This window comes from Ammodytes marinus (genome assembly GCF_949987685.1).
Source record: "Ammodytes marinus genome assembly, chromosome: 20".
NCBI classification, from domain to species: domain Eukaryota; kingdom Metazoa; phylum Chordata; class Actinopteri; order Uranoscopiformes; family Ammodytidae; genus Ammodytes; species Ammodytes marinus.
The window spans coordinates 17,370,391-17,393,355 of NC_137224.1; the positions used below are offsets into that span (position 1 = coordinate 17,370,391).

Consider the following 22,965-nt stretch of genomic DNA (forward strand, 5'->3'; position numbering starts at 1 on the left):
GTGCGTGCTGAAAATAAATCTGGTCTTCATACACTGTCAATGGGTTTGCAAACAAAAGGTATGTAAATCAAAGGGAACAATGTAGCTAGCATTATGCCTGTTTACAGAGCCTAGGCTGTTTAACGATCGTAAGAAGATTGACAAAACAAGATTTCGACAAGAAGTGTTCTCCAGAATCGCTGACAACACCTTTAATTTCTTGCCACAGAGCCTGTATCATGTTTCAGGTGGTCCTAGTTTTACAGTCAGGGCTGGCAAAAATACAGATGAACAGTAATGAACCCCGAAACATTGCAAGTGACTTTCTGTATGTGTAGATTAAAGACCGCTGGACTCCATGATAAGTGTTAGATTAACTCTCAGTCACGCAGCAGGTCCAAATGAGTTATTGTATAACTAATTCAGCTTTCTTTCCAACTCAAGATTTGGGATTTACTTGTTTCTTCTCTTTTTTTCTGTTGATCACAGAAAGAAATATTACATTACATTACATTGTATTTAGCTGACGCTTTTATCCAAAGCGACTGCCATTAAGTGCATTCAACCATGAAGGTACACACTGAGAACAAGAATCCCGTAAGTACTATAGCTTCAAATAAACCAAACTACAAAGTGCCACAAGTAAGAGCTACATGGAGGTTTATTTATTCATTTATTTTTGTCAAAGTGCAGTCTGAAGAGATGTGCTATCAGCTGATCTGGTGTTAACGGGGAGCTCGTTCCACCTTTTTGGAGCCAAGACAGCAAACAGTCGCAATTTACTCAAGTGACTTTCTGTAATAACGGTACACTCTTAATACGATTGATACAGTTTGTAAACAGCATTACCTCAATACCCCTGTTCAAAAATATACTGTATATGTATAAGAAGTGAATAAATAAATAAAAATAAAAACATATAAATAAAATAAATAAGTACAATTTAAACTGTAAGAATACATAAATATATTAATTCACCAGTATATTTTATATACACAGATACATATGGAAACTGGGTCTTATCTCCTGTATGAAGTATTCGCGGCGGGAACATGAGGGCTGTTACATCACTCCGTGGATTCATCTGTGCACTAGACTACATTGTATTTCATGCTAGAGTAACTACAGTCATATGAAAAAGTTTGGGAACCCCTCTCAGCCGGCATTATAATTGACTCTGCTTTCACAAAAAAAAATATAAAAGTGGTATGTCTTTCATTTACCAGGAACAGCTAAGTACTGGGATGTTTTCCAAACAAAGATTTTTTGAAAAGCAGTATTTGGTTGTATGAAATAAAATAAAATGTGAAAAACTGGCTGTGCAAAAATATGGGTACCCTTGTGGTTTTGTTGATTTTAATGCCTGTAACTGCATGTAAAACTGATGACTTTAAACACAAAGTTGGTTGGATTATGTTGTTAAGCCTTGAACCTCATAGAAATGTCTGTTTAATCATGAGAAAATGTATTTTAGGTGCCTGAATGCAAGTTGCACTTCTCTTTGACTCTCTGCTGAAGTGAGATAGAATGGGATCATCAAAACAGCTCCCAAAAGATCTGAAAAACAAAGATTGTTCATTGTCATGGTTTAGGGGAAGGCTACAAGAAGCTTTCCCAAAGGTTTCAATTGTCAATTTCGACTGTAGGGAACGTTGTCAGGAAATGGAAGGACACAGGCACAGTGGCAGTTAAACCCAGGCATGGCAGACCAAGAAAAAAACAGGAGCGGCATAGGTGGAGGATTGTGAGAATGGTTGCAAACAACCCACAGATCACCTCCAAAGACCTGCAAGAACATCTGGCTGCAGATTGTGTATCTGTACATCGTTCAACAATTCAGCGCAATTTGCACCAAAACATATGCTTTTTATAAAGACCAAATAACTTATTTTTTGTCTCATCAGTCCAAAGCATTTTCTTCCAATATGAAGCTGGCTTGTCTAAATGAGCTTTTGCATACTCCATGCAACTGTATCTGTGGCGTGGGCGCAGAAAGGGCTTCCTTCTCATCACCCGGCCATACAGATGTTTTGGTGCAAATTGCACTGAATTGTTGAACCATGTACAGATACACAATCTGCAGCCAGATGTTCTTGCAGGTCTTTGGAGGTGATCTGTGGGTTGTGTGCAACCATTCTCACAATCCGCCGCATATGCCGCTCTTGTACTTTTCTTGGTCTGCTAGACCTGGGTTTAACTGCAACTGTGCCTGTGTCCTTCCATTCCCTGACAACGTTCCTTACAGTAGAAATTGACAATTGAAACCTTTGGGAAAGCTTCTTGTAGCCTTCCCCTAAACCATGATAATGAATAATCTTTGTTTTTAAGATCTTTTGGGAGCAGTTGTGATGATCCCATTCTGTCTCACTTCAGCAGAGAGTCAAAGAGAAGTGCAACTTGCATTTAGGCACCTAAAATACATTTTCTCGTGATTAAACAGACATTTCTATGAGGTTCAAGGCTTAACAACATAATCCAACCAACTTTGTGTTTAAATTCATCAGTTTTACATGCTGTTACAGGCATTAAAATCAACAAAACCACAAGGGTACCCATATTTTTGCACAGCCACATTTCACATTTTATTTTATTTCATACAACCAAATACTGCTTTTCAAAAAATCTTTGTTTGGAAAACATCCCAGTACTTAGCTGTTCCTGGTAAATTAAAGACATACCACTTGTATATTGTTTTTGTGAAAGCCGAGTCAATTATAATGCCGGCTGAGAGGGGTTCCCAAACTTTTTCATATGATTGTATATGTACACAGCTGTGTTTTAATGACAGGACCATGTGGTCCAGTAGGTTGAAAATGCTTTATTGTTATCAGTGGGAGTAAAAATAACTTTTTTTTATGAGAAGAAGAGAGAGGACGAGAGGCAGAGAGGGCCATTTGATGAAATGTAGGGGAAAAAGAGACCAGCTTGCCAATTAATCATAATAAAATTCAACATTAAAAAATTTTGTAATTTCATGGAGGGATTATGATATTTCCATTCACACTGCAACTTCTCTGAACATCTGAAATAATGTATTTATGAATAATTTACTTTGAATTGGCTTCTTATTAGGGCTGTCAAAATTAACGCATTAAGGCAGGGTGATTAATTAACACATGTGCAGAATGATCCGCCCCGTGCATCCAACCCACTCCGCACTACAGTCACTCTAACGTTGTGGCTGACCCAGGATCAGTAGCTGCGCGCGGCCAAACATATAGCAGCACGCTAGTCTGTGTTTTAAACTGCTAACCACGGACGTATAACTGCTGCTAATGGCCACGTATGTGTCGCGGGCGGCAGTTGCTCTCGGAAGTAACAGGAGAAAAATTCTGCTCCGTTCATGGGAGGAAACAAACGTCTGCAGTTTTCAGAGGTGTGTGTGATAAATACGTGACATCAACATAACGTCGGCTTTCTGTTACAAATTAACAGTCCCATAGAACGTGGTTGCACATGTAAACACACACACACACACACACACACACACACACACACGCAGACTGCAATCAGGTTGTATTCAGGAATGCAAAACCATGGATTCACCAAAATAAATGCAATTCTAAAGACTATCCTATATTTGCTCAAAGACATAGCAAAGAGACAGCCAGATTGAAGTATGGTGTGGTAGCATATGTTTTAGTAGATTCAAATTGGCAGTATTTACACCATCATTTGGATTTTCAATGAATAAAAAAAATACATATAGCCTAAATGTATATATTCACCTTCTGTTTATCTTTCCATTCATACAACACTATACAGACAAAATGGGAATTTTTCGGGCCTATTTCGAATGGTAGAATTAAACGTGATAAATAGTGATTAATCCACAGTATCCTGTGATTAATCTGATTAAAAATTGTAATCGTTTGACAGCCCTACTTCTTATATATATATATTTTTAAATATATTTTTTTGGCATTTTTATGCTTTATTGACAGTGTAGAGACAGAGTTGAAATGGGGCAGAGAGGGGAGTGACATGCAGAGAACGACCGCGGGTTGGAATCGAATCCGGGTCCGCTGCTGGCCGAGGCCCATGGGGGGGACGTCCTACCAACTGAGCTAAGGGTGCCCCCCTACTTCTTATATTTGTTCATGTAATAGCACTGAATGAGGTAAAACATTACAATTTAACATGATCATTAAATTAAAATTTCTGCACTGCTTTAATAAACAATATGTTTGTTTAGTGTTTAATCACAAACTCATCTTTCAAGTTTTGCTTTTGCAGTTCAGACACATACGTTGCAGAATGTTCAATGGACGGTGTTTGGGTATATGTTATTGTGCAAATGCAAACTGAGGCTTGGCATTTTCAAGGAACCAAACTGTTATGCCTACTGCTGAATGCCAATGAGATGGTGGCGTAAGGAGATACAAATTGTAAAATGGAAAAATCAGGTCTTCTTGAAATAAATCATATCATTGGGGTCACATAAGCATTCATTAATGGGATAATTCATAACTATCTTTCTATGTTCTTGCACATTCATTCACATTAATGCTAGTAGAAAACTTCCATATTTTCAATCAATCTTTCATCCATTTTATTAACTTTGCAAAGTATTCTTTGGAAAATATGTAAGACGTTAATGCTGATATCGCATTGTAAGACAAAAACATATTAAAGAAAACAGTAACTAAAGTAAAAGTGCACAAGCCCAACAAGGAAAACCCTCCTTCGAAGATCAAACAGCATTTAACCTAGCACTACATCCCAGATTATATCTATAGGACTCATTCACCCCTTAGACAGATAAAGAGAAAGTGACAGGGTGAGGAAAACACATGGGCATCCGGAACTCTGAATGTATGTATGTGTGTGTGTGTGTGTGTTCTTTTAATAGCAGGTGTCTAATCTGTTCAGAAGGGGGGGTTTATTTACCAAGCTAAAATGTGGATAAGCACGGTGGGTCGAGCATAGGCGCAGAAGACGTATAGACAAGACACAATCACGGGGAGAGGATTACATCTCCAACAACGCTGCTAAAGCTGCCCACTCTCTGATGGATGTCCCCCCCACCACCTTCTCATCAAAGCTTTATGGATGTACTGGCTCGTGTTAAGAATTACCAGACAGAAGGATGAGAGAAGAAAAAAAAATCACTCAATGAGAGGGATATGTACACATTTCAGATTAGCAATTCTCGGAATAATGGAGTGAGCTAGATTGTTAGAGTCCATGTAAGAGTGAATTTTAACGCATTAAGACGTGCAATTTGAGTGAGAAAAAAAGCAGGAGAAAGAGGATGAATGGACGAATGCATTACAAATCTGCATGGAAAGCACTTTCTCTGTCACGGTCAGGAACCATCTGGGACCTTTCCCACAGCTGTCAGTCAACCTGGGTTCTGCTCTCTTATTGGTTATTGGGTTTAGCAGGAATCAATTCTTGGAACACAATACTGCATGCGGACAGCTATATACACCTCACACACTCACTCACACACACACACACACACACACACACACACACACACACACACACACACACACACACACACACACACACACACACACACACACACACACACACACACACACACACACACAAACACACACAGCCTTTGATGGGAGAACAGAGGGATTGTGACAGAGCAGGGACGGCTAACAAGACAGCACACTGAGGCGAGGGAGGTGAAGGGTCACTGAGAAGGAGTGTGAGACGATAATCCTCCCCTGCACTGTGTAGTTAGCAGTGCTAGTTAGCCTCTCCACACGGCTACTTCCTTCCCCTCTCCCTTGCTCCCTGGCCCGTCACCATGCTCACTCTTCCCCATGTCTCTGAGGTGCTTATTAGGGACTCACAGTTGGCCTCTTTAGCAGCTTCCAAGAGGACCCTCTCACATCTCTCAAGCCCAGTTCAGACTACAACTTTTTTTTTTTTTCCACTCGCCAGACAGGTTTTGGACATCCCCAGATCAGAGGCAAATCGGCGAGCACTCCAGTGAGTTTTGATCACTGTGTGTGAACTTGCTCAAGGACGAGATCCGTGATCAACACACCCCGCTGATGCAAACGCCCGACAGATATCCAGCATGGGAAATATCTGGAGCTGTCTGCGAGTTCAAATCATGTCGTGTGAAAGGGTTAGCCAATGAGAGCGTAGAACACAGGATGAGGGGACACCGGGGGACACTATATAATGGCTGTATAATAAATCATACACACAAATATTTCAGTATTTGGACCGAAAACAAAGCAGAATCGTTTTCATTATTTATTAACCACCAACTCTATATGGATAGACAATGCTCGCTGCTGCCTGCGTCTCCCAGTACATTATTTTCTCCAAATCCTTGCAATACAATGCACAAACAACTTGTTTCTTGCTGAAATCCATGGTTAGAAGAAAAAATAAATTTCGACGATGCTGCCGTATCGCGCATGGTATCTCTCATTTCCCGTGTTACCTGTTGAATGTGTTTTCGTGATCAGACAGACTTGTTGGAGATGTGTCCTGGTCAAAGATCTTGTAATGTGTGACCCTCTTTTCTTCACTCAGTCATGTAGTGTGCAAACTACGGCAACGCAAGACACCTGATTACAAAACAATGTGTTGTGTGAACTGTACAGCGATCCTACTACATTGAAAGCTTTGTAGTGTGTATGCCTATCTTCTTTTCTTCTATCTATCCTCTATCGCACCCTGGCATCCTCCGCTCTGGGGAAAGTGATCAGGACAGACGTAGACCAGCGGGAAAGCAGAAACAAATGGGAAACCTGTCTACTAAGTTATCTCCCTCTGGGGAATCCCTCCATCTTGTGTTTTAAATCCTACAAAACCCCCTACAGCTCTTTCTGCCCGAGGCAACTCTCACTTACACCAGCATCCGACTTCAAATTTGCCACAGACACCTTTCCCTTTCACATCCACTCAGTGTCCTCATATAAGTGCACTCAAGAGGGAGCCAGCCAGCCTCTCTCTATGACTGTGACTCTTATCAGTTAACCCAGACAAGGAGACATTATTGGAAAGTTTTTGGGGTTTCAAAAGTACAGAGACTTGATTAATGAGCAGCACTGAAGCTAGGCTGAAGAGGCATCGAAAGATAACAATGGAAACTCTCAATCCTTGTAAAATCTTCAACTCATAAAAGGACCACGCACGTAGATCTTGCACTGATAGAAATTCATACTTTGAACCGCTGTCAACGCTTCTGCCAAGATGCTGCTTTGTTGCTTTATTACTAGATCGACCTTGAGAACATTAGAAAAAGCATGTAAATCATTTTGGCTGATGTTGGACGGTCTCCATTTTTTTTTAATGTTTTCCATAAAGTGCCACTAGTGTAAAGAGGAACATAAATATTGAGGGTTTTGAGAATGTACTTGCATATTTCAGGATTGGCATGATGTTTTATGGTTGACAATTCAAATTGGAAAAAATCTACCAACATCTACCATGCCCAGACTGTCATGGTCTGTTCCAACCTATCGGTCACTCCCCTGTAACCAGTCCATGCATGTATTCTCTCCACACCTGCTCACCTGTTCTCAGTCCCCAGTCAGCCACTTTGCTCCATTACCCTTGTTATCCAGACTCCATATATTCAAGCCCAGCTCCCTTGTCAGTTCCTTCTGTCATATTGTTGTTTCCCAGTGCTGCTGCCCCCTGTGTTTCTTGTTCCAGTTTGTGTTCCTGTGACAGCCCTGCATGTAAACAAGTCAATTAAATCACCCTGCAACCTCTGGCCTCAGTGCTATGTGCCAGTTCCCTTAACTACCAACGGCTGAGCTCTGCCCCCGTCCAGCCCCCTAGCTACAAGCATGCTAGCCCAGCTAGCAATTTGCCTGTCAAACGGTCCATCAGAATGGGGGTTGTGCATTTACAGCCTGTCTGTCCTATCCTGTAGCTGCTACCCAAAAACCTGCTCGCTCTGCTGCGTCTAGCCAACACCCTGCAGTCACCCTGGGAGGGTTCAAGCCTGGCTATTATGTCGTGGTCCCGGGGAGGCCACTGATGGAGACATGATGGTCGTCACGACCACATCATTGGGAGACTCTGCCTCCTGTCCAGCCCAGTAACTATGATTCCCTGTCCCAACGTTTCCCCGACGTCTGAAACAGACGACGCCCAGCCAAACCTTTGTAAACCTGAGCCAGTGTCGTCAGCGTGGGCCTATGCCAGGCCAAAGGTCCAGTCCTGTGCTGCGGTACCCTGGTCCGGTCCTACAATTCCGCAAACGATTCCGGTCCTGATATCCGTCTCTTTGTCGGTCTCTTGAGGGGATTCCTCGCCTGTTTCTCAACGGGTCATGTCATTGCTGCTGACGACAAGCCCGCAGCCCGCCTAACGTCACCACACTGGTTCAGTTCCTGAGGCGCCCACCTGAGGTCCTTAGCACCACCTCAGCCTTGCCCCAGGCCATCTGCCAGAAGCCTCTAGCTCATTCCTACAGGTCTCCTGGTCACTTGACCCTTTACATATGTAGTGAGAACATGGGTGTGATTCCAATAAACAATGCTGATTTAAGAGGTACTGAATAGTTGATATTTTGTAAATAAAGGATTGTAATTGGCCTGAAATAATGTTTATGGGGGCGGTAGTTGTGAATGAATGAATGGAAAACCAATCTCAGTATGCCCTAACACCAATATCTTCCTAATACAACATTGCTAGCTTACCTGACGTGACCATAGAAGAAAGCATGTAAAGATTATTCACATTGAGCGCACCATGCTAGACATAAGGTTCACCAACAATGAGCAAGTTCTACACAGAAAAAGCAACATTGAAGAAAAATTAGCTAAAATATATATTTTTTTTCATTCCCTTTGAATCATTTGGGATTGAAAGTCAACCTGCAAGCCCGTACTGATGCAATGTTCAATTTCTTACTTGAACTCACTGGCCTGGCCATGGCATTCGGCCATTCGTTCATAAAAAAAAAAACTTCACTGTGTCTTTAGTTGTATGTTTAGGATCACTGTCCTGCTGCGTGGGACATTTTCTCAGCACACTTTTTGCCTTGTCATAATAGATAAAGAACAGGTTTTACTTATAACATTAACATGGATCTGTGCTACTCAAGCGTCCTTGTTAGCCACGACAGTGACAGTGAGTCAGCACGTACCATACCAGGACCCTGAAACTGAAGGAGCTAAATGAAATCCAGACAGACTGCAATGTAGTTTCTTACGACTTGGAAGAACTGTATACTTTGGTATTTTTTCAAGTTTGTGTATCTAATCTTACCCACTCCCATTCCTCACAGGAATTCCCATTTCCCGTTTCATAGAGCCATTAACTGTCTGACATCATGTAGCCTTCAATACAAAAGTGGTTAATGGACAGGGAGGTCTAAATAAGTGCTTTACTTTTGTTTAGCACCATTTCTAGCTGCTGGAAAGGATACATTGGGTCAATATGTTTCTTCCATGGACCTAATAAAAAGAGGATACCCGATTGAAAAATGGGGTCCTATTCTTTTTCATGGAAAGTGCATCAGTGGCACTGGTTATGGGACCCATAGAGCATACGCAGTGTGTTTTTTCTGTGGGGAGAACCGGAAAGTCGTGAATGCGAGCGTACTTAAGCGCAGGTTTCATGCTTGTAAAAAAAAAAATTTATGGAGCCGTGCACCCTTGAGGAGGCAGCAGAACCTAAACTACCAGGTATCTGCTTTACTGCTGCTTTTACTCTTAGCTGTGGATAGTCTCCTTCTCGAGCAAATAAAAACACTCTTGGTGGCTTTTAAAAAACACATTTCCTAGATTTTTTTAATACATTATCTAAAGGTAATTATTAGCCTTTGATTGATATCCAGAATACATTTTTTGGAGAGAGAATCAAATTCCCAGTTTCTATTCGATTGATAAACAAAGCACATGAAGCTAGGGCCGATCCTGGGGGGGGGGCTGTTTTCTTGCCCCCTTTGGCTGCGAAGGCGATTTGTTACTGTACCTCTTTCCTGATACCTTTCATACGATGGAGACAGAAAGCAGAAAAGCAGAGACACTGAAGGACTCAAGTTCTAGAGGGATGGGAAGCACAAAGGCACACAAAAACAGGGCAGTAGAATAAGCATTAGTGCGGGGGAAAGGGAGGGGAGAGAAAGTCCCCTTAAAAAACTAATGACTAAAGACTGCATCTCTTGTTAGCGTTCGAAGGTTCCCTCCTCTCACTCAATCAACAGACCTCGACCCCCAACTCTAATCAAGCTATATTTCTGTGTGTAATAGAGAAATTAACCTGAATTCATTGCTGTAATTACAATCAAGAGGGGTGTTTCAGTGCGACTGTTAGGGCCGTAATTGATTCAAATGAATGAAAAATGCCAGGGTTGAACTGAGAAGTCTCGTGGTGAATTAAAATAGTAAATAAATGAAATGAAGTGAAGATCTCAGAATGTGTGTGTGTGTGTGTGTGTGTGTGTGTGTGTGTGTGTGTGTGTGTGTGTGTGTGTGTGTGTGTTTAGATTAGCATGAGTTAAGCCTTGAGCACCTCATTCAGCACAATTAGACCGTGCCGGCCTCGGACCAAGTAAACCAGGCGAGGGGTAATTGGATTTAAATGAGACATGTTCTCTGCCCATAGCTACCTAATGTAACGTGGAGCACAATCCCCCCTCGCTAACTCTTTCCTTCTACCCCGTCTATTTATCTTATTTAACATCCCTCCATCTCAACCCACCCTTGTTTTTTTTACATATTTTACCCTTTCAACCCCATCACACACTTCCCTTTATGCTAAATGTGTTCTCATACTGATTCCTAATGTTTACTAATCAAATTCAATTACTTCCAGCTCATCTCCTATGTTGTCTAATAGTGTTTTGCTATCAGGCTATTTTTAGTAACTATTTTTGGTTAGTAGTACCAGGTAGGAATTGGACTATATGAGATCACTCGCAATATGTTGGTTGGTTTTGGCTGTTTTGGTATTGTGGTGAACTTCCATTAACGCTAAAAAATATGTTGTGAATAATGTTTTACTTTATTAAATGTGACAAAATTTCAAAATAACATATTCCAAGAGCATTGGTTGACGTATTAAAATAGTCTACCTATTAAAAAATAAAAAACATCTCACAGTTGAGATGCTTGAACCAGCAAATGCATGGTATATTTGTTTGAAAGGCAACTCAAAACAATTGACCACTTGCTGAAGTCTTACCTCGCAAAAAACTGTCCAATCATAACCTTTAATCTGGTTTCTCTCTAATTTCTTTTTTTTTTACAAATTAGTAATATATTTGTATGGGTTTGATTTGCATGCCAGTTTGTGTAAATCTGTTGGATCTTTCTTGTGGAAACACTGTAGCAAAAAGTCTGTGTGCCTGCTACTGTGTGTTTGTGAAAATACCTTGCAGCTGCATCAGGCAGCGGTGCTATACCTCTGGGACTGTGTGTGTGAGGTATGTGTGTGTGTTGAGAGTTGTGCCCGATCATCGCATCTCAGCCCGGCCAAGATACTTGCTACAGCCACTAATGGCCAGCTGTTCTCACAACATCTGGATCCCCCCCCCCCCACACACACACACTCTCTCTGTCCCCTGTCTCATTTACTACTTGCCCATCTCCCACTCCATCTCACTCCGAGGCTCATTGAAGGCTCATTACAACCAAATCTGGAACCGTCTTGACACTCTGACAGACTGTTTCAAAAGTGTCTCCATTCTTTTGTCAGTTTTTTTCACACACACACACACACACACACACACACACACACACACACACACACACACACACACACACACACACACACACACACACACACACACACACACACACACACACACACACACACACACACACACACACACACACACACACACACACACACACACAAAAATATATATTGTACGGACACACTACCAGAACAAACATCCTTCTTTGCATTAAAGCTGGGGTATGTGATTTCTGATTGGTCAAAATTACAATTGATTCTCTGTTCTTATTGGCTATTGGGACTGTCCATTTACTTTGGCACGACTTTGTTGGTGTAGTAGAGCGTGTCATGGAGGGACCATAGGGGGGGACACACCAAAGAGAACAAGTGGAGCGGTTGAGGTATTTGGATTGGAATCTCTAGCCCAACTGCCATTATCTCCCCAAATCCTCCACCCCAGCTTTAACTGTAGTGTAAGTCGTATTTGTATGTATTCCCGTGTGACATGTTCAGATTTTAAAAAAAATTATCTCTGTCTGAGTTTTAGTAATACAGAAATACTATTCCTCCACATGGGAGGATTCAGTGAAACATCTTGTTGTAGTGTAAGTGTGTGTGTCCTCATTGATCCTATTATTTGGTCTCAGTGGTAAACAAACGCCTCTTTCTCTGGTCACTATCATCTCTTCTATCATCCTTCACACTGAATGAAGTCTTAAAAATTCAAAAAAGAAAACCCATTCTCCTCTCCAGGCCTCTGCTTTACCATAACTGCACTCATTAGCAAGACAAAGGGCAACACCCCTCGATCAGGCCAGGCTCAAGACTTAGTAATATGGGATTGGATTTTTATTTTTATTTTATTTTTAAATATATTTTTTTGGCATTTTTTATGCTTTATTGATAGTGTAGAGACAGAGTTGAAATGGGGCAGAGAGGGGAGTGACATGCAGAGCAAGCTGAATCCGGGTCCGATTCGCTGCTCCCTACCAACTGAGCTAAGGGCGCCCCCGGATTTTTCTTTTTGATTAGCTACAATGTAACTGCATGTTTCAGAAAGTCTGCAGAAGAATTGCATTTAACCCCAAACATTCGAAAAAAAAATAACATGTCAAACACTTTAAGTATCTGGGCTCAACCGAGCAGGACCTAAAGGTGAGGAAGGCACTCGCATGGAGGTAATAGTATGTGATAGTACATAGTATTCAATCCCCCTTAATAATAGATCCATCCTGATAATGGCTCTATGTGGTGCGTCCTAGGTCCGTCTCTCCGCAGAGATTTGGAATGGCCTGATGTTACTGCAGCCACTGCCAGATACCGCAACTCATTTATATTTCAGTAGGGCATTGTTGTGTGTGTGTGTGTGTGTGTGTGTGTGTGTGTGTGTGTGTGAGTGAGAGAGAGAGAGAGAGAGAGAGAGAGAGAGAGAGAGAGAGAGAGAGAGAGAGAGAGAGAGAGAGAGAGAGAGAGAGAACGTAGGGAGGAGGGGGGCGTCACTGGACAATCACTGCTTTAATTTATTGATCTAATTTCAGTTAGAAGCGGCTCCAATAAACAGACCTGGGTGAGCAGCCTTAACTGGGCTGCGTATGTTACACTGTTGAGTGTGTACAGACCTGAAGCTAAAAGGACATCAGGACAAAGTCAAAATGTCAACCACACTGGGCATGTTTTGCTTTTGTGCTGCCGTTTCTTTTCATTTTAAACAATACGGTGGGTCTGTTTCTGCCTTCTCACCTGCAAAAACCAACCTGCAACAACAGTGGAAAGGAGTCCGAGTGGTGTTAATTGAACCAAACACGGCAGGTGTGAAAGCGCCCTTAGACCCACAAGGCATTTTTAAAAGGGGAACAGCTTTTTTTATATGAATTCTCACCAACTTTTTTCTGGTGCCATGTCATGTCTGAGCTGTAGTGATGTGTTATATATGAAAACATGTAATAAACATATTCATCAAAAAGAAGGGGTGGACCAGCTGTAGAGAGGAGAGGAGAGGAGAGGAGAGGAGAGGAATGCCCTTTAAAGAAACCACACTAAAAGCAGCCCAACACCCCAGGCACTGCTCCTACACTGCATCTGTGTTTTTGTCCGTGCATGTTTCAAAAAGGTTACCGCGATTTAATGATTTTGAAGTAATTCAATGCTTTTCCATGGACTGCAACTTGATCACTGCTCTCCCAAGTCCGCTTAAGTGACCTATAACATGGACTGTAAATTTGTAGAGGTGACACATCATTCTCCACACTAGCACACACGCACGCTCTCACACACACGCACACACGCGCACACACACACGCACACACACACACACACACTTACCTTATGTGGTATGTAGAGGGAATAAACTGCTGCTAGGAGACTGGCGGTGTCTGGGGCATCCCTCTGGCCACGGATCACGATCTGAAAAAAGAAAAAGAAAGGAATAAAAGTAAAGGAGTGGAGTGAGGGGGAAGAAGAAGAAGAGATAACAAGATGAAAAAGTGTATAGACTAGAGTGAGGAGGTGAAGGAGGTCAGCACTGTATTTGTAGCAGTAACAAGGGAGGCAGGTGTTTTTCTGTGGGACTGCCTAACCTCGCCGCGACCCCCGAGCTCGTTACCCCTCCTCGCCACTCGCTCCTCCGCAAGGTTATATTTGACCGACAGCTGTTGTACAGTGAAAGGAACTCTCTGTACTTTACATTGTACACCACCACATGTATATAAAAAAGTTTTGTTAGTGGGCCTAGTAACTTCTGGCTAACTCCTGCTTATGCTTTGCTAGCGTACTGGTTGTCAGGCAGGCTAACCGGTGGGTGTAAATGATATTTCCAAATAAGAAATTATGTAATCGAAAGCTGAACGGCTCAACTAACCCCTTTAAATGCATGACTTGACAGCTATTTAAGAAACAGGAAACTGGATTTTTTTAGTTGGTGCGTCCAGGGATTAAAGTGAGCGTTTAATGCAAAGGGGATACAGCCACTGTCCTCAGACGACCTTAGGTTTAAAACCCCTTTGTAACACATATTCACTTTGACTTATTGAGCAAGGATAGACCTTTTATCCATACAAGGTTTGTATGATGTTGCTTTGAGCCTCCAACTCACGGTATAGTATAAGGATAAATTGAGATGAATTGGTTGAGATCAAACACTGTATATGGAAGAGGTTGAGAGGTAGCAGATGTATAATGCCATCAATTATGAGAGAAAGTGAAAGTGAGGATATGAAAGGTTAGAAAACAGATTACGTGGTACTTTGTTACACTACAGAATGTCACCTTATATAAAATTTACATATAGTCAGTATATGAAAGTTCAACATAACATTTGGTGAAAATATCCAAAGGTCTTTCAGTTAAAAGGAACCCACTCATTCCTCTGTAGCACTGTGCCCTGCTGCAGCAGTCCATTTTACTTGCACTGATGCATTTTCACTCCGTGGTTATTAATGACAGCACTGAGTCAGCATGGCCAGTTTGTTTCACCACCAGCATCTACTCAGCTATTGTGTATTGTTTGGTTCCATTCTTGTTTTGTAATTTGAAATTTGTCGGGCAAGCAGAAACACTTGCTTTCAATGGGAGGGACATGAAAATAAGTGTAGGCTCACAGCCATGTAATATGGCCTCAAGGTCTCACCACTGAAAGCCAGGGTTAACAATAATACGATGTTGCCCCAGTCAGACGAACCTGGACCACTTATTCAAACATTTTCTTTGATCCCTGTATCTCTAAACCTTGAGCACAATCTTTAAAAGGTGCAGTGTGTAATAAAGGTGAATTTTGACAGCATCTAGTGGTGAACAATCCAAATTGCAACTGTCCCTGCTAACCCCTCCAAGTAGGAAAATGTACAGCTACGGTGGCCTTCAAGGACTAAAACTTAGTTACTAAAGATGGCATAATCCACCACTTGCCTCAAGTCTTTCCACAATATCAAGTGATGAGGTGAAGAATGTATTTAGCCATTTATTCTACAGTACTTCTTCGTCTTCAGGTGCATTTCTGGCGGACAGCCACTATAAATAAAAGTCACCTCAGGCTGAAGCATGGCAGTGCAACATTGTGGCCTCAGTCATTCTCAAGTGATTAAACACTAATTAAAACAGACTTAGGAATATTATATTATATTTCTACCAAGGGTCTGTTCTAAAAAAAGATGGACTCTCTAACTGTGACAACTCTGTCCATTTGTATTGCAAAGTAAAGCTATAAAAGGGCAACACATCCTACTACCAGGCTGTCTACATAATTAGCAGCAGCAGTTTTTAATGTTTATCCTACCTATCTATTAAGTAGGATGGTACGCACACCACTTGAAGTAGCTGTAGGCTTGAGGCATATACACAAAAGTAAATTGCCCCGGTGTTTGAAAAACTAGCGTGGAACCATACATTCAATGTTGAGTGTGTTTTGTAAATTGAATGTTAAGAATAAACCTGTTTGAGGGTGTAGTGCTGTGCCATTAGAGCCCGGACCATTTCGGGCAGTGCTATGGGGACCCTGGTCAGACGGTCTGAGAAAGCAGCCAGCAGCTTTTGGGACGTCTTCAGCCACTCCTGTCTGCCGGTGTAGTGGGACAAACGCAGGAGATTGGACGCCGACACCGAGTTAGCACTGGGCTCAGCTCCGTCCTGATCTAAGAAACACAACAGACAGACAGAAAAGACAGACAGACGCACGCACACACACACACACGCACACACACACACACACACACACACACACACACACACACACACAAACACAATATTTTTACAAGGCTTTAACAGGTGCACTACTGTTTGTAACTTTAGGTGTGTCAGAGAAGGGACAATTTAGTAAGTTCCATTTATATAACTGAATAAACAAAACATTCCCCACATAACAATTGGATGCCTGGAACACTGTCTGAAGTTAGAAAGCCTACCTGGATTTTTTTTTAACCTTTTTTAGCATTGGTTCTATTGGCTTATAGAGAGAAATGAGCTGAAGCTGAAATACAAAATGTGTATGTTCTTCTTCCTGTCCTAGTCATATGATTCGTAGTTATCAGGCAGAAATGATGACAGCGTCAAAAAGAAGATGAATGTATTTAATTGAATAGGGTGCACATTAGATATTATGTCTCTACTCTTTCATTAGACACAAGTGATAAATCGTGTCACAAGTGTGTGGCTCTGATCCAAAACCATTAGGGCTTTCTATTACAATTTGTCAAACTAACAGGAGAGATGACAGGCTATACAGTTGAAAACACAGATTCCCAGGACTTTCCTAGTAAGCAAGTCTTAATGTGTGGCGTAGAGTGATGTGATTGGACTGACAAGATGACCTCATGACTTAGCCCTGTTAAGTGATTGGTCCTTATCTCTTATCAGTGTCCAATGAGAGCCCGGAGGTGATTTTCACATAACCCATGATGACCCATGGTACAAGTCAGCTTCTGAGCATTGCTCTGATGCCTGTGTCTATGAATGTGTGTGTGTGTGTGTGTGTGTGTGTGTGTGTGTGTGTGTGTGTGTGTGTGTGTGGGAGAAAGACTTTCAAGTTGGTCGCTCTGGCTCACTACTTTCAAGTCCAACTGCACACAAAATTGTGCTATACACTGCAGCAGCATATAGAATATTCTTTATGACAAGCATGAAGTCACAATCGCATATAGAGGCACTCTGCATGACTGAACTGCAGACATGATTCCAGGGCTCTCCCTGAGCAATGGCAAGGAAGCTTCAACATACATACACACACACACACACACACACACACACACACACACACACACACACACACACACACACACACACACACACACACACACACACACACACACACACACACACACACACACACACACACACACACACACACACACACACACACACACACACACACACACACACACACACACACACACACACACACGCACGCATACTGTACACAGAGAGGCTATGTGTGCAAGTCTGTCTGATTTCATGGATGTACCACCATGGATGAAAGGGTATATTTGTGACAAACTTGCCTCCACACACACACACACACACACACACACAGGAGCAGCCTGCAGTTAGTTATTTATACAGTAGTTATTTATGTGTTTATTTATTACACAATATCTTTATTTATTTATTTAATATTAAACATTTTTCCCTGAAGTGTATATTTTTTAACTGAAGCGACCCAAAACTGGAAAAAAAAAATTCAAAAGGGGAATACATCAATGTGCATTTTGGCAAAACAATTATAACAAACAACGCAGATTTCTTGAATAAAAGTAAAACAGATACTGTATATTAGGGCTGTGAATCTTTTGGAATCCCACGATTCTATTCCGATTCTTGGGGTCACAAATAGATTTCACGATTCAGTAGAGAGGATTTCTAGATCTACTCCAGTCCACTGTGTGCTGAGAGGCGTTGTGGCAAATTATGGCATTAAATCAAATTAAAGTCCACGTCTTATCCATATTCATTTAAGTCCTTAATGTGAAGCTTGTAATGAATGTGATTTTAAGGCAAGTCCACATTACCAGCGTCAGCAAAATATTTAATTTCAATTTAAAAACTAATAATTTTTCTATATTTTTTTTAAACCAATTTTGGCAAATTTGGAATCGATTTAAAATCACAGGAGATGGGAATCGCCATTTTTACATTAAAATCAATTTTCACCAGCCCTACTTTATATCATTTTAACCTTACTCTAAAAAAACAAGTCACACACAATAAGGGAGGCTTGTCAGTGCTGTAAAATGTGGAGTGTCAGTGTGATGGGGTAATCCGTCTTGCATTGACAGGCTGCACTGTCGGGGCAGGCGTCCACACTACACTACAACATCCCTAATGGGCTTCAACCATAGACAGTGTATGAAAGACTTCAACCCTATACACACAGTACAGACAACATAATGGCACAGTCAATCCCCTCAGATGAGAAACCTCTCACAAGTCGCCTCTGATAAACACATACAGACTCAGGTGTGACTCCTGCACACGCACACGCCGCGCGCACACACACACACACACACACACACACACACACACACACACACACACACACACACACACACACACACACACACACACACACACACACACACACACACACACACACACACACACACACACACACACACACACACACACACACACACACACACACACACACACACACACACACACACACACACACAGCCATCATATCTGATCTGTCAACAGCTCTTCAAAGGAATAACTATTAGCTTTCCCCTTGGTTCCCCAGCCTATATGGGGTATCTTGCTCCTGTCCTGAGCTATCTGTCACAGTCACATGAGTTCCTGTGTGTGTGTGTGTGTGTGTGTATGTGTGTGTGTGTGTGTGTGTGTGTGTGTGTGTGTGTGCGTGTGTGTGTGCATATGTGTGTTTTTGTTGTGCTTTTTAACGTTAAAGTTACATTAAGCCGTGGTCTCTGGAACATTAAAGCTGACAGCCTTCCAGATAGAATTCTCTTTTTTTTTCTCATGCAGTTTGAATGTTAACATATGAGAACAAGCTGATTGCTCGTTTCAAGTGTGCCACTCTGAAAGCTTACCAAATGGAGTATTACCCTCTGGAGATCAATCACACACTCAAAAGCAAGTTTTAATCACAACATTAAAAACACACCACAACAGAAAGAAAAGAAAGCAAAAACATGTGATTTTAGCATGAATCATAAAGTATGTTAAGGGTAACTATTTCTATATGGATTTATAAGTATTAGATGATAAGTGGATGAGACAGATTCCCAGGACCCAGAAAAAACTCTATCTAATCAAATCTAAAAACATGTGTGTGTCCTATAATGGTAAGACATGGAGCAAATGGGAAGGGGGGGGGGGGGGAAGACCAGCCTTTTATCAGCATTTAAAGGTGGAGTCAGTGATTCTTGAGAATGCGTGTTGTCAAAATCACTTTTTTTTTTTGGCAAAATCAGTGAATATCTCCTCACGATCTGCTACCCATACTGTGTGTCAACTGAAAAAAAAAATCTGGTGTTATTAATACACAGCCTTAACTCTGTTATCTAGTACTAAACAAAGGGTACGTTAACAAAGGGGGCCCCAACGTAGCTAGCAACATGCCTGTTAAAAAGATCCTAGGCTGTGTATTAAGACCAGATTTTTTTCTGCGCACACACACACACACACACACACACACACACACACACACACACACACACACACACACACACACACACACACACACAGTATGGACAGGTAGCAGAATTTGACTCCACCTTTAATGCATGGTAAGAAAGAAATTAAGCTGAAAAGAGACGCAGAGAATAAGGACTTGCTGGACTGAGAAGCTTGACAGAAAAAAAATGTGAAAAGAAGCAGGCACCAACTAGACCAGACACTTTGGTCTGTCAGATCAAAGGTGAAGTGTCTGCATGTCTACAAGGTGGCAGCTTCTCCGGCCTGCCAGCAGCCATCATATAGATATATATCAGTTAGAGGAGTGAGTGGACAGGCAGCTGGAGAAGGGCTGCTGCTGTGAACGTCAAGGTCAGACTCATCTCATATGTATATCCCATCAATCCCTTCTTGGTCCAGAAACCTTCAGCTTTCCAACATTAAACTACATTCAAAAATAAAAGAAGAACTTGTGTCTTCTCCCTCCTTGATTTTATGGTTAAATTTTTTATTTTTTTCTCGTTTTGATTAACTGTATATGTGATAAGCCGATATATTAGTCAAGTCAATGACAGAAACACCAATGACATTTTTTTTTGTAATTTAGCCATAGCGCTGATGTGGCTTAAAAAGGAGTCTGGGTAACAATCCAATGTTTTTATTTTATGATTATGATAAATAATGACACAGCGGGCTGCTCTTACAATCCACTTTAAATAAAAATGGTTTACATTTGTCAACTCATTATAAAAAAAAGAACATTTTCAAGTTATTGCGGATGACACACACAAAAATTAAAATTAACCAAGTAAAATGTAAAAGATGTAGTTGGGATGTAAGTGATATGAGAAGAGACCGGAGACAGAAAGCGGACTTCAGTTTCACACTTTTGTCAGAGGCAGACGGACTGTGAGACAGATTGGACACTTGAGACATGACATTTGACAGGGTTGGGGCGATCAAAGCAGCAAGAAGAATCAGACAGAGCATCAGTCTCCAGAGTGCATGTATGGCAGACAATTTTAACATGAGGGAGATAGGCTTGAACTTTATTTCACTGGAGGTAGATAGGGGGAGGTCAGTATTCCTCTGCACGCATCTTTTACCCTCTACATTTATCCATCCATCCATCCATCCATCCATCCTTGCCAGATTGGAATTGGCAGCACTATCACGAGCTTGTTAAGCCCAAGATCAATCACCAAGTTGAAATTGAAAGATACATGCATCACGTACATTTTTTATGAATGATTAAACCTGTCCATTAACATCATTGTTTTTTCCTTAAATAAATAAATTAGTTTTTTGATGTTCATTGTGGTCCAATGTAGTCAATGTGTTAATACTAGCAAAACTTCCTGTACTGTCTGTGAGCCTCAAAGCCCTGTATTAACTAGTGTCTGAGCTTTCCAATCTTTAGCCTGTCTCATAGGCATGCTGCGGTAGTGCTATTAATCCTCCCTCTGTCCGTCAATCCTTCCCTGCATAATACCTCTTGACCTATTAGAGCCCCAGCCAACATGACCAGCGTCAATATCTTATTTCTCTGCAATGAGTGGATGGAAATGTCAGCCGTCTGCCTTTTCCTGCATGAAAAATGTCCTTCCAATCAGTCTGTACTGTTTTTTGAGCTGAGTGCTTATTATGGTGAACATTATTCTTGCTGCGGATATAGAATGGTTAATGTTGTTGAGTTCTCCGGTGGCTTTTCAGTGATAGAAATAACAGTGACTCTGTATGGATTGTTAAAAGCTTTCAAGAGATGAGTTTTTAGTTGAGCGTAGGTGAAGCATACACTGCCACAATCCAATCACCATATACATGGCAATCTCTCATCTCTTTAAGGCGGTGCTGAATCTACCAAAAGTTCCACCTACAAATGGTTCAAAACTCTAACCCCATTCAATCATTTTAAGGCCTTATTTTGAAAAAATATCAATTTGAATGCTTTTAAGACCCCCCTCGGTTACCCTGTATAGAGCAAAGAAAAAATTATTGACTGTAATAGGTCATTTCGCTGGTCGGCCAGGCTAGACTGTGGCATGTGTCTTTATCATGATGTCAATGTATGTCACAAAGGGCCAGTTGTCATAATTGTTGTCAGAGGGGGAAAACACTTTTTTTATGATCTACACTAGTGCCATACAGTGCTGTTTTAAAGTATGTGAACCTCTTGAGCATTTTGGAGTTTTGTTGAGTTTAACCATTATTAATTCATTTGATTAATACCAGTATTTTTTATATTAAATAACAGATGTGTGTTTATCAATTCCACGTACCTTTTTTTGAGGAAATCAATTGTGTAGTCAAAAGACTAATATTAAAACACATTATTGCAAAAGTTAGTGAACCCTGAGGTCCATTGCTAAAAACTCCTGGTATTGATAAAAAAAATAATTAATAATGGTTTAACTATATAAAATTCCAAAAGGCTCAGGAGGATCACATACTTACAAGCAGCATTGTATTCCATTCATATAAACAGTATATAATCAACATACAGTATATCCATCCCTCACCCTCTTTGAGTTGCAGCAGTACAGAGGTGTCTGTGGGGTCGCTGGCGAAGTAACCTCCACCCTGTTGGTCTAGGAACAGCGAGTCTTGCCTCAGCTGCAGCTCCTCTGCCCACTGCAGCCACTCTGTCTCCAGCGTGGCCTCATACAGGTCCAGCAGGCCACAGATGATGAACGCATAGTCACACAGGAAGCCAGAGATAGGAGGGGATCTAAAAAGAGTGGGAGAAAAGTAAGAATTAGGACACTTTTCATTAAGAATTCATCGATAAATGATCTGTTAGGGTGGATGGGGGTTACTGTCGGTGAACTAGTTCAGCACCCCCCCGTCATCTTTTATACACTTGTTTATAATGACGTCGGAAGAAGATGAAAGGTTGTTGTCAAGACGGTATAGAACATCCAGAAGAGCTGGCTTGGACGATAGATTATTTGTGACAGCATATAGGGCTGCATTACAATATACACTGTAATATCTCCCTGAGGCATTGTTCTCGAAGTGAAGAAAATACCCATCTGCCTTCTCCGTGCTTTCTTCCTCAGTATTACTAAAGAAGGCCTAAGATCTCAATACACTTCACTCGAGCAAAACCAGGCCCTTAACTTGTGCAAAAAGGTTTTATCCCAAAACATCAGCTTTTATACTTATTAAATACATATACAAAGCTGTCTCAATTGTACCACACATTCTCTGACATTGGTTTTAAAGGTAACATATTAAGCAAGTTTC

At 41.3% G+C, this 22,965-nt stretch overlaps 1 protein-coding gene across 1 annotated transcript in view; it reads right to left on the reverse strand.

The window, feature by feature from the left end:
- Positions 1 to 22,965, reverse strand: part of spata20 (spermatogenesis associated 20) — a 48,052-nt gene that overhangs the window by 6,435 nt on the left and 18,652 nt on the right. Inside the window, exons 13-15 of the mRNA XM_080048957.1 lie at positions 22,239 to 22,447; positions 16,024 to 16,223; positions 13,921 to 14,001 (exon numbers count right to left, since the gene is read on the reverse strand). Of these exons, the coding sequence (XP_079905083.1) occupies positions 13,921 to 14,001; positions 16,024 to 16,223; positions 22,239 to 22,447 (490 nt within the window). The remainder of the gene's footprint in view (positions 1 to 13,920; positions 14,002 to 16,023; positions 16,224 to 22,238; positions 22,448 to 22,965) is intronic.